The sequence below is a fragment of the Haliotis cracherodii genome, unplaced genomic scaffold, assembly GCF_022045235.1.
Source record: "Haliotis cracherodii isolate W230 unplaced genomic scaffold, xgHalCrac1.p SCAF_13, whole genome shotgun sequence".
Classification (NCBI taxonomy): domain Eukaryota; kingdom Metazoa; phylum Mollusca; class Gastropoda; order Lepetellida; family Haliotidae; genus Haliotis; species Haliotis cracherodii.
In genome coordinates this window covers 13399467-13416178 of record NW_027266268.1, presented here as the reverse complement: position 1 = coordinate 13416178, position 16712 = coordinate 13399467, and the positions used below count along the sequence as shown (strand labels likewise).

The following is a 16712-nucleotide window of genomic DNA, read 5'->3' as shown; positions in this document are numbered from 1 at the left end:
TCTTGTCCGGATATCAAAAGGGCAATATTTGATGTATAGTTCCTTGTGTTCACCAATAGAGGGGATTGACGTGGCTTATGTAGGGTTTGTTGAAATAGTGCTGGAATACTCTTGCCAGGATATTTGATATTTAGGATTTACACAGTTCATATAGAAGTAGTTCTGCCTAAGGGTGGTTGGGTAACCTTCGCTTGAGCAACATTTAGTCTCAGAAATAATTCAAAGTTGGATAAAAGAGCAATGCTAATTCCTAGAACTAAAGCAGTTTTGACTTGAGTTGGATTCAATTTTAATATTTTCCCAAAGGTTTAACCTTGTGGTTGACTTAGTTGGTTGTTACCAAGTCATCAAGAACTTGGTTTGCAGTTTACTGTACAAGTTGCTGTACAATCTGTGGAGTCAGTTCTGGGTTTCTTCACTCATGATGTTGCTGCAACACTCCTGATAGTAAAGCAAACTCACCCACTTACAAGCTCTTCAGTCTGCTAGATAAATCTTGAAGTGTGTAAACTTGTGAACAGTAGTATGATTGCAGGAAATTTCCATTCAGTGTGGTTACAGCATGCGATTGAGTCTTGTAGTGAAGCCTCCATCTTCAGAGAGGGTTCCATGGGTTGGGCTGAGCTGTTGATAACATTGTGTCTATCTCTACTGGGATTGTGATAGTAACAGATAGATGGGGATAGTCCCTTGTTACCACTATCATTTGTTGTGTCTTCAAGGAGGTGTTCCTGCTCTGGAAGATAGCAACATGCCAGGGGAGATTCCAGTGCCATGGCAGTTGATGAATGACTGGGTATGCATGTCAGATGGGGAGGATCAAAGGATGCTGTTTTGCAATTGTTTGAAGTTTGGGTATAGTGTAGGATGCACTATTAGGCTCAGACCTGTCACACCTTGACCCTTGGTAATTGGGAGATGATGTACTTTGGGACATATCGGCCATACTGTTTTTACTGATTTTACCAAGATGCATGCTCAGTAGTGATATTTGCTTTGTGATGCAGTTGTAATTCCTTCTTTTGACTTGTACAATGTTAAGATATGCTTTAAAAAAGGCAAGTCAGTAAGATAGTATTGAAATGTGTGTTGTTAGACCAAACATATTCTATAGGTATGTTGTTACTAGGGCTGGGACGTGTCCAATTTTACTACCCGGGTACCCACACCCCTATTACCTGACCCTACCCGGGTACCCGCTGTTGGTGTCAAGAGATAGGTACAAAATGTCCGATTGGGAATAGTTTGACAGTAGCCCTAGCAGAATGTATTTAGATAAACGATGTGGTCATGCATACACTGAAGCATACATATACAAGTCAGAAGGAGCGTGTTCATAGTCATGAAGAAATGCGAACATTAGAGACTTAAAATTGTCGTGTAACCATGTAGTTATATTGTAAATTTTTGTCATGAAACAATATATCACGTGACTAACCACGGGCCCGGGTAGTCCTGTGGGTACCCAGGTCCTACTCAGTACCTACCCGACCCGAGTACCCGAGTTACCCGTCCCAGCCCTAGTTGTTACATCCCTAGAATCGGTGTTAATTATGATTCCAGGAAAAAAGTATGAAATCAAGTTTATTTGTTTCAAAACATGTTCATGTTTGGCACAATATTTGCAGGTCTTATCTCATTATTAATGTTTTGTTTGAAATATATTGCAGTCGTTGACAGTGTCACGGAAGTTATACAAACCAGGGTCTAGAACCATAACATGGACTTATTTAAAAAGCAACAAACAGATTCTTACAGCTACAATAAAACCCTTTTTATGAGAAGCATGACAACATAACACATGGTTCTTCCTTTAACACATTTCCCCAGTGGGGTAGGGTTCGCCAGAAAAGTGTGGATGTTGCTGTTTTTCCCCAGCAGAGGAGCTCCTCTGTCTGGCCATGTAAGACAGCCAGCCGTCCTGTAAGGGGGAATGTCATGGGGATTACACATTCTCTGTGCACAGGGATCAGTAAAGATTGCACAATTACAGCAATATACAACCACGGTGCTGGGATGCCCATATTTAGATCTGTGCTGCTATCAGTGCTGGCCTCCTTGTGTGGCTGACATCCTTAACTTCTCGGCCAATTCGTTTGAACAGGTTATCTTTAAATATTTGTCTGAAAGGAGGAATCCCATCCCATTGCTGTGATTCTTTACATATGTTATTATTTGATGCTGGCATTTTGTTATGTGTGAAGAAAGAACTTGACAATACATGGTAGGGTGGAGCGAAAGGATTGGGATTAGAGTGTGTTTTAATTTTTTTAAATAATCAGAGATTAGAATGCAGTGATAGAAACAGTTTTAGTCCACTAGTCCTTATAATGATAACATATAGCATAACCCTAAAAATTGGCAAATTTCTACTTGTCCTTATGACACCTTAACTGTTGTGCAGTTAGGCGAGGACTATAGGACTAGAGCCAATTTCTAACACTGGAATGTAATAAATGTTGAAATGGAAGTTTTGAAACTTCTTGGTTAGATTTGCTTACTGGAGAGTTGGTGCCATTGACTGTAAAATACTTATAAAAATTGCTGTGGATTTTTATCAACTATAAATCTTGAATTATTTTTGAGCTAGATATTTTATGTATCCCCTTAGGATGAGGTGATTGTGAGCAGGGCTGAAGTGGAGAAAAGGCTGTAGAGGCTAGGTAGTGTAAGTTGGACATGAGTGACAGGAGTGGGTGGGGGTGTTTCTAGGAAGGGCCTGGGGGAGCACACGGATGAAATTACAGCCTGGGGTTGGTTGTGAACTTGTCAGGAGGAATGTGAGGTGACCCATAGACATTTCCGCAGACTTGATAAGAAACAATTGAGTAATTTGACTTGTGGTCCCATGTTTCCCCAACACTGAACAATGCACGATATTAGGGGAAGTTGATTGGTCATATTTTCTGTTGATGGTGGTTGAGCGTGACATCAACAGTTGGTCAATGTTCACTTGTTTGTCTGTGGAAGTGTGATAAAGGTCTGGCTTCCCCCATTTAGGAAGATGCTGTCTGTATTATTACTAATGTGTGTAATAAATGCCTTATACAAAAACATACAGCACAAATCACAGCAAGTTTGTCAGGCAAGTTGAAGTAGAGGCTAGGTCAGTGCTTTGTCAATGTAAGTGTGTCAGTGTCTCCACAATATATTATTCAAAACTTATTAACATTAATTTATGTCTCTTTTAGATATAAGATATTTATTGTGCAAACTTTCCATGCAGAAACACTGTCAATATTCAATAAGTCAAATAACAATACAAAATACTGATACAAAATATTATGTTATAACCTGAAGTTGTATGCATGATGTCAGATTATTTCTATGTTACCTGGTTCATTGTTTGAAAAAAGTAAACTAACTTTTTCTGTGATGGTAAGGCTTTCAAAATGTTTATTTTTTTAGGAAAGAGAATTAAATAGGGAGTGCCTAACATTACTGCAAGACATGAAATAGTGTTCTTCATCTTCAAGGACTGAGCAGTGATCACATTTATAAGTGAATATTTTGTATCCATAATGTGAATGATACTTATTATATAATATATAAATATGTTTTAGGAATATATTAAGGAAGAGATGCAATGTAAAACACAGCTACAATGTACATTTAAAAAACCACATCATAAATGAATTTAATGTGGACTGTTTCTGGAATATAAGGGTTTTTAACACATACTGATGTTTCATTAGGGTGTGTCTCTATCTCACTGTGGAACTTCAGCAATAATGAGTGTTGTTTATAATATATATTTAATCTGACAGTGTTTTTTGTAATGTTTTCACTAATTCAGCCCCCTCTCTTGAGTTTCATCTATGTAGATGTTTTACTAACAGCAAACCCAGTACATGACCTCTGGTATTTACGATAAAGCATGAACTTCCTGTATTTAGGGAAAGCTGCATATATATGTTAAAAATATTTCAGCACATTTCCTCTAAACCCTGAAATACATCACAGGGATTATCCATAAATATTTGAACAGTGTGTCCCCTAATTTTCTCCCAGTTGATATCAGTTAACTCTGTGTACTTTGTAAATGAATTAGGAAGTTGCACGAGGAAAAATGTTTAACCACAGTGTGAGTCGTACATGCTGGGACAATTTCAGATATGTTGCAAATGTTAACAACAGTTGACAGGGATACTTGGCCGATATGCAAATAAGTGGACTGTTTTAGTTGGTTGTTTTGCCATGGGTGTGTAAACACGACTGTGGCACTGCTGACCTGACTCCACGTGTGTTGTCATCTGGAGCCATGCCCACTCAAAACATGCGGCACGGGGTTGTCTACAGTAGGAGCATCTTCATTGCTATTGGTAAGGACGAAAAAACACAGGAAACTCACACATGTTTTTAGGTTTTATTGGAGTTTGGGGTTTGCTTAGTCCCTTCGACAAAGTCATTCCATCAGCGTTTATGAGGAAGGGCAGCCTGTTACTGGTTTGAGGATCAATATTATATGCTGGTTACAAGTCAAGTTGATATCAGAGTCTTTGGGAAGGTGTGGCTATTGTGGGTGGTGGAGATGGTAGAGGATGGGGATGCATTTGGATGCTGCTGTTAACTGTAGAATTGATAGAAATTAGCACTAGCCCACTGTGTTACTAGTTCACTAATGTTAAGGGCATCCTAAGGGCTGGTAGAATTGTAAACATTTTGGTGATGTTTCTTTATGGCATCTTTATAGTGACATACACCAAGTTTTTACTGAAATGGATACGTGAATATCCGTATCATTTTGTATTCCTTTTTGTGAGTTTCCACTCAGGTTGACATGATTGTGTCCTGGAGCAGTGAGGCCAAGTGTGAGAATTAACCAGCAATTTGTCACCCACGTACTTGTCAGCTGCATGATGGGATGTGCAATGAGTGATTCTTAATGACTTCTCGTTACCTGCGGCAGGTGAAAGCAGCTGGTCTACCTAACTTAGCTGTCACTCTCCCTCAACTGACCCACCATCTTGCCTCGGGGATAGCCTCACAAGCCAGTGTGCTATTTTTTAATAGTTCGACTCATTTATGTGCACTGTGGCAGGATGGTGCTTGGAATGATTGGAAAAATATATGTTTCCTGTAAGTGTTGAACCCGAACACTGGAGTTGATTATACAACCCTTTCCTTTTCCTTTGTTGATGAGCCTTATAAATGTAGCTTCAGGGTGACTTAAATATAAGTTTCCTTTTCTTTTGTATTCTGGATCTAATCTATGTCACAGTGGACACTCAGAGCACAGGGCCTTATGAAGAGTTATTACTTTTGATAAGGATGATATGTGTAAAATTATGTCAAATGTTCTATGACTGGAGACAGGATGATTTTGAGCAGGGTTTAGGGTTGAACTGAGTATTTATTCGTGTATAATACGCATTCATGTGTTATATACATCTTTAATTATGGGCAATTGAATTCTGGAAAATATATCTGGCGTGTATAATACGCACAGACTTTTCTTTTGTATCATTTCAGGCTGTCTGCATTAACCACGAAATTTACGATCTTTCAACTCTGTTTTTTTCCAACAAAATTATATTCTAATAAGAGCCCCCTATTTCTAATTTAAAAAGCGTCCTGGGCGCTTATTACGTCGAATATGGTAATGACGTTTCGATGTAGATTCTTATACCATTATCAAGCTGGTGTGACTTCAACCAATTGTCATAAAGTTGTTTGCTTTCTTATTTACACTCCAACTTCTAGATTGCCAATCAAACAGCTATTCTGTCATGTCATTGGAGGTGTTGTTTGGATGATGGCGGGAGGTGTCATCATAATTATCAACTAAAGTAGGGGTAGATGTGGTAACATGGTTGGTTGGTTGTGGTATCATTGTGTGTTGGGTTGAGGTGTATTTGTGTCTTTGTGGGGAGGGTTGAGGTGTCATTGTGGAGTTGATTGAGGTGTGTGTGGGGGGGTTAAGGTGCCATCTTGTTCATATGAACAAAAGCAGCGTGACATGTGTAACTTCACCATGGTTGTTAGGAATTGTGTTTGTCCTGCATGCTTGTGGAATGTTTACAAACAGATTTAGAACATGCTGAAGATACTAGACATCTTGATGGTTTCGCTGTTGATGAAAGCCTTTCTTGGATTACAACTTTAAAATTTGGTCAACCCTATGAACAGCTCTGAAGGTTTTAGTTACGGAAATGAATATAGTTTCCAGATTTAAATTTGTATCATTTTCTTGTGAATCATAGCATGGAAATGGTATTGGAATAATGGAATAATACAGACACAATGCCATGACATACTTTCATACAACTATCATTTTGATGATGCAAGGAAATGCATGACTCATTGTCATATTAACAACAGTCCATGTTTAAGAGAGTATATATGTTTATCGATAATAGTGATGCTGAAAAAGAATACCATTCCAAAAGATATTGTGTTATTGATAGTGTGATGATGCTGGTAAAATGGTTGGTTCATTGTCGTATTACTAACAGGCCATTATGTTGAAGAGAGTATAGATATATGTATATATAATAACTGTATGATGCTCAAATAAAATCACATAAAATACATAGTCGAAAGTGTGATGATAGGGTCCTGTGAAAGTAGTTGGCTCATTGTTCTATTACCAACAGGCCATGATGTAGAGTTATATATGAGGCCCAAATACCATCCCATCAGAAAATACAGTGCTTTAGTAATAAGTGTGATATAGATGCTGAGAAAGTAGTTGGCTCATTGTTCTATTACCAACAGGCCATGATATAGAGTTTATATATGAGGTCATATACCATCCCATAAGATGAAGTGTTTTTGCAGTATCTATGATGATGCAGAGAAAAAGGTTGCCTGCGACACACTTTAGTCTGTCAACAGAGTCTGTGGCTGTGTGATGTACGAGTAGGTTGGTAACAAAGTGTTATTGCAGTCTCGTGTGGTAAGTTAACCCCTGATAAGCGACACAAGACTGGAGGAGGATACGTAAGGTATCTGCTGATGCCAGTAAAGATAAGTCTATGCAAGTTGATGGAAAGAACAGAGTTCCAGGTCCAAACTGCTACAAGTAATGAGCGGTAATCTGCCTTACTTTGTCTGTAGCCTTGGGCATGTAATTATAGAAAAGGTGATGGAAAAGATGTTCTCAATATAGCGTCACAGCATCCATAGAATAATGGCGGAGTAAAATCAAAGTGCAATGTTGGCTCGAAATAGATTTTCTAACAGATTTGTTGAACTACTGAACTGTTTTGTCAGGGTTGGAGGCAAATGGAGGCTGTTGGTTCATTACATGCAGGAAACTGGGATGGAGCTTATTTCATTTTTGTTTGATTTTTTTTCAAAAAGTAATATATTGCTGGCAGCTGTGTAACTGTGGCTGGGATGGGTGGAGAGACATCCATGTCTATGGTAGTTGGATACATATTTCTCTTGTGTTGTCTTCAGAACAGGCTGATAGTGAAAACAACTTAATTGTGTGATTTGTATATCAAGTGTTAGAGTTGCAATAGTTCAACTTCAGCATGTTTAGTGATCACAGCCTGACATTACTCCTGTTGATAATTGAGTAATGAAGAGTTTGTACCTGCAGTGGCTCCCCTAATTAACAGACCGCATGAATCACTGTAAGACTGCTGCAACCTCAGTAATCGCAGCCTGCCTGACTCAGCATTCCCATGTGGAACACTGACTCAACCATGATTGAATTAGTCACCAAATTTATCAATGAATATCAGGATAAAGACTGGTATGATTGTACATGACAGGGATGTCAATGAACGGACAGTCAATGGGAGATGTGTATGGCGTGTAACAGTAAACTCAGGGCACCACTGCACACCCACAGCGTGAGTAACACCAACATGGTGATGGCATCGGGATGGTATTGATCACTGGGTCGGTCACGCTGTCCACTCACTGAATAAAATATCAGCTCGTTTGTAGCATCTCTGGGTCATGTGACCTGGCCTAATGCTGGTGCCATGGAATCTTACACCAGTGTGTCTTATTTGATGTACAAACTGTTACCCATAAGCTTTGATTTCTCCAGTCCTTATGTTTATATTTTTATGTATTTTTTTTATATGGAACTTGTAGCTCGCTGATGATTTGTGTTAGGCAAGGTATATATTCCTGTTACGTTATTGCATTCATTTCATTGATTTTATACTTTTTTTAATCAAAAGTAAACATTTTCAGAAAATGTCACAATATTCAATTCAGCCATTTATGATATTCTAGCTAATGACAAGTGGTCTTGAAGCAAACTGTCTGCCAGAAAAGTCCCACAGCATCTTCTCTATCTCATAATGGGGGAAGGGATATGTTCAGGTTGACCTAAGTCATTCCATTTACACCAGTAATGACAAGTTGTTCAACAAGCTGTGCCTGCCAAGTTCCAGCAAGGGCGATCAAATTACTGGCTTTTTAGCAATTACAGCTGAAGATAAACAGTTGCTGCCTTAAGATGACACTGTGAGGAGCTAGACTTGAGCCAGTCAACAGCACCAATAAAACCCCTCCATGTTATCTCCCATCACAAGAACCTGTTTACATTGCTGCCTTGGACCCTGTGGGGAGTTCTTGTAAAAACAGTTGCACATTTATGGTCAGCACTCAAATATCCATGTGATTAAAGTAAGGACAGACTTTGTCGAACATGTATTGATTGTATGCAGATTTCACAATTTAAGAATTATATGTACTTGCCTCTAAAAGGAGACAATTGCTGTTAACTTAAATTTTATCAGAAACAGAGGACTAATATTAGTGTGTTGCTGATTTTTTGTGTGATTAATAGCTGACTTATTCCTAGTAACAACCTTGATGGTATTAAGTTTACAATCACTACTTGTGATATTTCAGAAAACACTTTATATATCTGGACTAACATATAGTCTCTGAAATGACATTTTTTATAGCCAGAATAAAAGAGAGAACAAGTTTCAGATTGCCTTTATTAGATAGTCTCTATGCTTCTTTATATTCTTTCTTCACTTTAAGAACTGAAACTGTAGTAATCTAGACTTGCCAAGTATTATAGATTTATAGGGGCTGTATTGGATATATTTGATTCAGGGTCTGTATGACAGACTATCATTTTTCAGGCACATTGTGTTACATTATCAACTGAATGTGATGATTCCATTTGCCTCATACAGAACTTATACCCCAGGGGTTCTGTCTGGGATTAGGCTGGTATTACACTGTCAGGAGCTGATGCCATATATCACATGTGTTGGATAATGGCACTTTGATTGCTGATTGGACAGTTCAAGAGGACTGAGGGGGTTATGAGATGTCTGACCTACTTTACATCAGTTTTGATTGCTGTTTGGTGGAATATGAGTATGTTCTTAACATGAGGAATGTTGGTAAATTTTAATGTTGTATATAAAGACAAATAGATTCAATGAAAAAGCACAGGTTATGACAAGACGTGTGCTGGACACTAAACAGATTGGTCTTCTGTTAATGCATATGTTCTTTGAAACAAGGTTTTTGGTTGATAACATATAACTCAATGTTTGTCTAGAAAAAGATGAATGATAAGCTAGGATCTCTTGGGTCAGGGGATGTGTGCAGTTTGTGTAGTGTAGAGATGTCAGGTCGCCGCACCTTGGAGTGAGTCAACCTCAGGTAGTGAGAGGATGCTATTTCCCTAAATCAGCCGATAAACTGAGGTGCTCACACTTCTCACTGCTTTGTGAACCCTCGAGAGTACTTGAAAGTTCCTCAGTTTTTGTTTGTTTTGTTTGTTATTTAAAACCACATTCAGCAATATGCCAGCTATATCATTGCAGTCTGTAAACAATCGAGTCTGGACCAGACAATCCAGTGATTGGGATAAGATCTACACAACTGGGATACAATGACATGCATCAAGCAAGTCAGTGAGTCTTAACACCCGATCCCATAAGTCACCTCTTGCAAGCATGGATTGCTGAAGGCCAATTCTAACCCAGATGTTCACGGGTCTGATTCTCAATATTATCACATTCAAGATTTCTTATGTAGTTTCCTTCTCTGTACCAATTGTGCCTATCAACTATGATAGTGAAAGTGATAAGAGATAAAATGTGCCTTGTGTTGTCTACATGTACATGACTTAGGGACTAAGTGTAGCTAAATATTCGTAGACAAGCAGCAGTGTTATGTGATCAGAGCACGCTAGAAGCTTGTGAACTTCCAATACAGGATTCATCTTGGTTATAAATAATGCAACCCATGCCTGTTCTTGTGGTTTCATCAAAGGGATAAACACCACCAGCCAGAGTCACCCACTCCGTACCCCAAGGAATAAGATCACTAGCCACAGTCACAAACTCTGTACCCCAAGGGATAAGGTCAGCAGCCAGAATCACCCATTCTATACCCCTAGGGATATGGTCACCAGCCAGTCACCCAGTCTATATGCATCAAGGAATAAGGTCACCAGCCAGTCACCCAGTCTATATGCATCAAGGAATAAGGTCACTAGCCAGTCACCCACTCTGTACCCCAAGGGATAAGGTCAGCAGCCGGAGTCCCCCACTCTGTACCCCAAGGGATAAGGTCACCAGCCAGTCACCCAGTCTATATGCATCTAGGAATAAGGTCACTAGCCAGTTACCAGCCAAGTCACCCACTCTGTACCCCAAGGGATAAGGTCAGCAGCCAGAGTCGCCCTCTCTGTACCCCATGAGATAAGGTCAGCAGCCAGAGTCGCCCTCTCTGTACCCCATGAGATAATGTCAGCAGCCAGTCAACCAATCTATACCCGAAAGGGTAAGGTCACCAGGTTAGCCCTGATAGGGGTAAGATATTGTGGTGTTGTGTACATGAAGCCACTCATGGCAAGAGAATGGGTTATTTGGAGATCCTAGGTGAGGAGAATATGGCTAGAACTGTCACAGTGTGCATGTCATACCTCCAGATAGCGCTTTCCCTGGTTACTGTGCACCTTTTCAGTCTGCTCTTACAGATGATCATCAGCAAGTGAAACATTTAAGTGAGGCAGATAGCCTTCATGAAGAACTGCCCAGCCTGTTCATGTATGGTATGTCCCGATAACATGTTGGTGCCGTGTACCTGTTGAATCATGGTCACCTGATACCTCCACACCTCTCCCGGGCAGCACATCCTAAGTACAGTAAAGTCACTGACTGGTTATGTGATTTATTGATTTGAAATCCACTGTAAAGTGCTCTCGTTTCCACAGCGTCAAGTAGCTGCTGTGATGGTTGGTCGTGGGATATTTCAGATCCTGAAATGAGCATCTGGCAGTAATTGTCATTATGTAATCAATTGGGAATAATTTGTTGTATAGATGAAGCATCAAATTTGTTTTCAGTTGGTGTTTGATCTGTCTTTGTAAGGAATTGTCCAGACATGTAATTGTGTCTCTTAGTTCAGTATCAGCAGTGCATGGTACACAAATGATAGAATATTGCAGGTAATCAATGAATTTGTCTGTTATGTGTTTTTTTTTATCAATTGTTAATGAAGCCTGTTTTGCTCTGTATTATATTTTGCAATACTCTTGATGTGATTGGCCCCAACACAGACTAAGAAACTCAAGGCAATTGAATACATTAAAAATAAGAACCCCCATTGAGTTTTGGGTGATCCAGAACATGGGACCAAATAAATATTGAAAACAAAAAAAATTAAATAATAATTATGTTTTGTTTGAGATGTTCATAACCAAGATAAGTTCAAGTATATAAGCAGAGCATGCTGTGGCATTATGTGATATGTCTGTTGTCCACTTCAGGCCCAAAATATAATAAGTTCAGTTTGAGTTGACTCACTATTTACAGCTAGTTAATTTTGTGGTCACTGACTGGAAATTATTGAACATTGATCAGACATTCATGGCAAGGATGAGAGGCTTCACTCCTGTGATGAAAGTTGACAGCAAGTTCACACTGACTGATAAAGAATACATGCACATCACCTACCGACAACACAGTTATTGATGTCCATTGTGTTGTTCTATACAGACTATCATTAGCGTCACAATAAGGCGTTGGTGTCTGACATCATGGGTGATAACTAGCAGATGGATTGGTTTGTTTTGAGACTGTTTCCTGTTTGTATTACCTGTATGATTAGACATTTTCCAGCTCAAGGAATAGTGACTTTCAAATATTGTTAATTGTGCTAATTTAGACAACAAAATGTTTTTTATTTTATTAACTGCCTCTTCAATAACATGCATCAGATAAAAACATTTTGTTGCAGCTTTAGGACAGAATTCAGGACTTCCATGTAGAACACTTGTTTCTCTGTTTGTTTTTTAGATCTATAATTTGATTTCTGAACTGTTGGTCGCCATCGTAGCTTTGTGGACCGTGAGGATTGCTTGGATCTGTCAATAGTGCTTGTACGCTCAGTGAACCTCTTTGACCAACATGATTGTCATATCAGTGAGAAATAGCCCAAGGTTATTTTCGTTGTCGTCAATAATCATTGACGAGTTTCTTTGAGATGGCCCCTTGTCTGCCATTGTCTGAATGGAAAACTGCCAGCCCCAGTGATTGCATTGTCTTGTCATCACATGATGTCTTGGAGAGTGACACAGGAACAAGGGAAATACTCCTCCTATTGTTTGTGGCCTGCATTAATGTTACACACTGTGTCTTGTCAGCTGTGTGTATAACACTGTTCCAGGATGTAATGATTCAATTCCATCAGAGGTGGCTGATGTCCCTTGCATTAGCACTAGATCATGGGACAAGGGAACAACTTTTCACTGCAGGCTACAAGAAAAAAATTGATAAAGGACAAAATGTTACATTCTTTGAGGGTGGTGGTGGTGCTCTGTAGTTTTGATATACAAAATACTTGGAGGTATGGAGTTGGTATGTGAAAACTATGTTGATAATACATGTCTAAAGTTGGCATTTAAGAATGATTATTATGTACCGTATTCGATATAAAAAGCTCCTTGCTCTAATAAGTGTCCACGGTGATATTTGCTAATATATTGGCTAGTGTACAATGCCAATTAGCACCATTTCCGATTGATCAATGTACACAAGACTTATTTATTAGTGTATAATCCGAACTCGTGTGTTATATGATTTAAATTCTGGGAAATATATCTGTTGTGTAAAATACGTGCCGACTTTTCTTTTGCATCATTTCAGGCTGTCAGCACAAACCATGAAACTTACAATATTTTAAGTCTAAAAAGTTAAAAAAATAAAAAGTAATATTCTGTTAAGAGCCCCCTATTTCTAATTTTGAGAGCGCCCTGTCGCTTATTACATCGCATACGGTACCCCTCATCCACTGTTGTAAACTCCTGGGTGTTGTTTCCCTGGGACCTTGGGAGAACTTTTTCTTTTGAAAAGAAAAGATAGAATTGCAAATAAGCGCACACGTATGCATGAATATTGTTCATAGATTTTTATTAGGAGTGTCCTGAGGGCACGAAGAATTTCAATCCCCTGCGCGCTTGTGTGTCTTGTGTATTACCACCGTTTGTGCTAGTTGTGTTCCCTGTTTAATTTTGATCACTTTTCGTGGTCAATTCAGTTGATAACTTTGAACAATGCTGGGCTTTTGTCTTTACAAAAGTTAAAATGGTTTTTTTACATCAGAACTAAAGAGGTCCCAGTTCTATGTTTACATGACATTTCCCCCTAATGTGCGATGCTCCTCAGCAGACTGGAATATCACAATTGCTCTGTTTATAATGTAGCTTCATCCCAGCAAAGGTCACGAGTTACATTGTAACAAGCCCAGGCATGCCACTTCAGCCTGATATTCATTTATGCAAAAAATAAACATTGGAATGTCAAGCTAGTCTGATATTAGGATCTACCAGCCTTAGGAATTACCACTCACCCCTGACCCATGTGCCTAGCCTTGCTCCATGGCTGTACTGAATGGTTATGGGCAAGCCTAGATAAACGAACGCCAGTCTCTTACAGACAACTTGTTCTTATTATTTAGATAATCTAGAATTTATGATTTAGACCAATAACTTTTGCCTTATAGACTTGTGCAAATATACCATGTACCTAATGTTTGAGGCACCCTATGGGAGAAAAGAAGGGTACCAAGCTGTATTTAGTGAGGGGTGGGGAGGGGGGGTAGTAGTTACATGAAATAGATGTGTATGAATGTGTGCGTGCGAGATAGATAGATAGAGAGAGAGAGAGAGGGGAGGGGGGGGGGGGGGGGGGGTGGGGGAGGGAAGGGTGTCTGTGCAGGATGTCAGTACATGGATGGAGGGAAACTTTATGTAATAGAGGAGGAATTGGTGTAGATAGGACGGTGTGGGTGTAGCTATTTTGTAATACATAGTTTGAGGGTAGCTATATACAGTAAAGGTGAGAGGGTGTAGCCGTATGTTATACCAGTAGGCAATCAGATTACAATGGCTTTTGTCCCCGACACATGCATGTTGTGTATGGTACGGCAATGTTTATTTATAGAGAACATAATCTGAAGGTGCCTCCAGTTAATCACCAAGCTTACATTATTGATGATAGAAACCCAGCCTTAACACTACAGCACTATTATACCCTTGTGAAATATTTGTTTGGTTGGTTAGAAGACATTGTTTGTGTTTCTTCGTATTGATTTCCTTATAATCAGCCTTTTATCAGCACTTGCTCTGATGGAGGACAGGTGTAGAGAATTCTGGTGCAGTTTCAATCAAGGAGTTCTGATGATGTTTGCAGATACATATCATTGATTGTATTGTTTGGTAATTCGGAGACAAAGGAACACTTAACCTCTAACATGGATTCAGATGCTGACCACATGTATGTGTCCATGGTGAATCAGGCTGGGTCGGGGATGTTTCAGTATGTTTTGTCACAAGGTGCTGCTTGGTCAGGTGTTTTGAAGCTGTCATCAGAAGAGACTGATCCTCTGCATGTCAAATGAAGAGATTTCCTATTACTTTTCTGCTGACTTCCTCAGTCACTCAGCTCAATGGTTGTACCTGCTTGTCATGCTTTGACCTTTTTAGGCAATAACATGTCGAACTTAACCCTGAAAATTGAAATGCCTATTTTGTGGCACACCGAACAAAATTGAAAAAAAAAAGACATTTCCTTTTCAGATACTTTTAGATTATGCCAGATTCTCTTAGGTTACCTGATGAGTGTTAGAAGTTCGGCTTCTTCCCTTTCTTGTGTCCGCTGCTATCATATGCTGCACATTTTTCTGAACATATCAAAGCTGTATTCCCTAATTGTGATGCTTGTATTTCAGAAGCGCTGCTCCAAAACCGTCCCCTGCCTGATGCGCCCCTGGACGTGCTGGGCTCTAAATGGATGTCCAAAGAGAACCTGTTGGTGGGTCAGCAGGAGGAGGACCCCAATCTCTTTGTGGCCTTGTACGACTTCCAGGCTGGCGGCGACAACCAACTCAGCATAGTCAAAGGTAGGCGTCAAACATGCAGTTCATGACAAGAGGCCACAGATGTTAGGATCAATGTTGCAATTCTAAGTAAATGCCCATTATACGTTATTTTGTCCAATATTGGTACTACTTTTCTTGAACTTAAGAGATATTTCCACTTTCAATAATGTAGTTATGTGCAACAAAAAATTAAGAGCTGTTTCCTTTTAGTGGTCTTATTTCAGTGAAATATAAGTCATATTTGCAGTGGATACCCATGAGCTTATGTGGTACTTATGGATACTTATGTAATATTGCACCCTGACCCTAAAAAACAAACCCGAAACACTGCACCAACCCTTAGCATTGGATGCCCAAGGTTTTTTATAGATAAGATGGATTTAAAAAACAAAAATGTTTGCAAAAATATAAATAAAAAAAAACATGTGAGAAAAAGTGTGAGGCATTTAGACTTCAGGCAGCTGCTCTCGGTAAGTTAGACTTTGCTCTTCAGATTCTGGGGCAGTGGGGTAGCCTAGTGGTTAAAACGTTCGCTTGCCATGCAGAAGACCAGGGTTCGATTCCCTACTTAAGCACAATGTGTGAAGCCCATTTCTGTTTTCTCCTGCCACGATATTGATGGAATATTGATAAAAGCAGTGTAAAACCATACTCACTCACTCACTGGGGACAAATTGGTTCCCTGTACTTTGATAACACTCAGGGCTCACTTGAGTCCTTGTTGCTTGTGATTGGTGAACACCATCAGTGGGTGTTAAACTCGTTAAGAACATTGGATTTCCATGCATATGATTATGCAGTATGATTTTTAAAGTTCACAATACCTGAATCATTTATGCATGTAAGAACAGAATAAGAATTATTTATGCTTAATCATTAACGTCAAAGGTCAACATTATATTCTAAAACCAAATAAGGACTTGATTCTGAAATGCCCTAGAACTGTGTCACTGATTGTCACTCTCAGTGTAGCCCATGCTGCCGTAACAACAATGTGGAAATTATGAGATAACCGGTGACTAAAAAATCACCACCAGGGGTTTTACAAGTCAGAATTAGCAACAAACTGTGCAGTGTATCAGAGGAAAGATTTCAGACACTACAGGTTAAGGGAGAAAAAGTCAAAGATCAATTTATTCCTGGGTCTTTTGTCGCTGTCGGGAACACTTTAATGATCCTAGCTGTAGAATAAATGAATACTTTAACCATTTCTCAACACACTTCTCCAGGGCTACTTGGTGCCCTATGATCAAAACTGTTCATTTACAAGAAAAATACCAGACCAATCATTGATTCAGTTGGCCAGTCCTGTATACATGGTATAGGGGTTAGGCCATGTCACGAACTGTGGATGTTCTTTCACCCTGGCGGGTGCACGGGTGGCCCAG

At 39.4% G+C, this 16712-nt stretch overlaps 1 protein-coding gene across 8 annotated transcripts in view; it reads left to right on the top strand.

Moving 5' to 3' along the window:
* The window catches only part of LOC139459650 (tyrosine-protein kinase Abl-like), a 94584-nt gene that overhangs the window by 62726 nt on the left and 15146 nt on the right, over positions 1-16712 (top strand). For all 8 annotated transcript variants that reach the window (XM_071241246.1, XM_071241245.1, XM_071241244.1 and 5 more), the window contains one exon: positions 15175-15345. In XM_071241246.1, coding sequence (XP_071097347.1) covers positions 15175-15345 — 171 coding nt within the window. The remainder of the gene's footprint in view (positions 1-15174; positions 15346-16712) is intronic.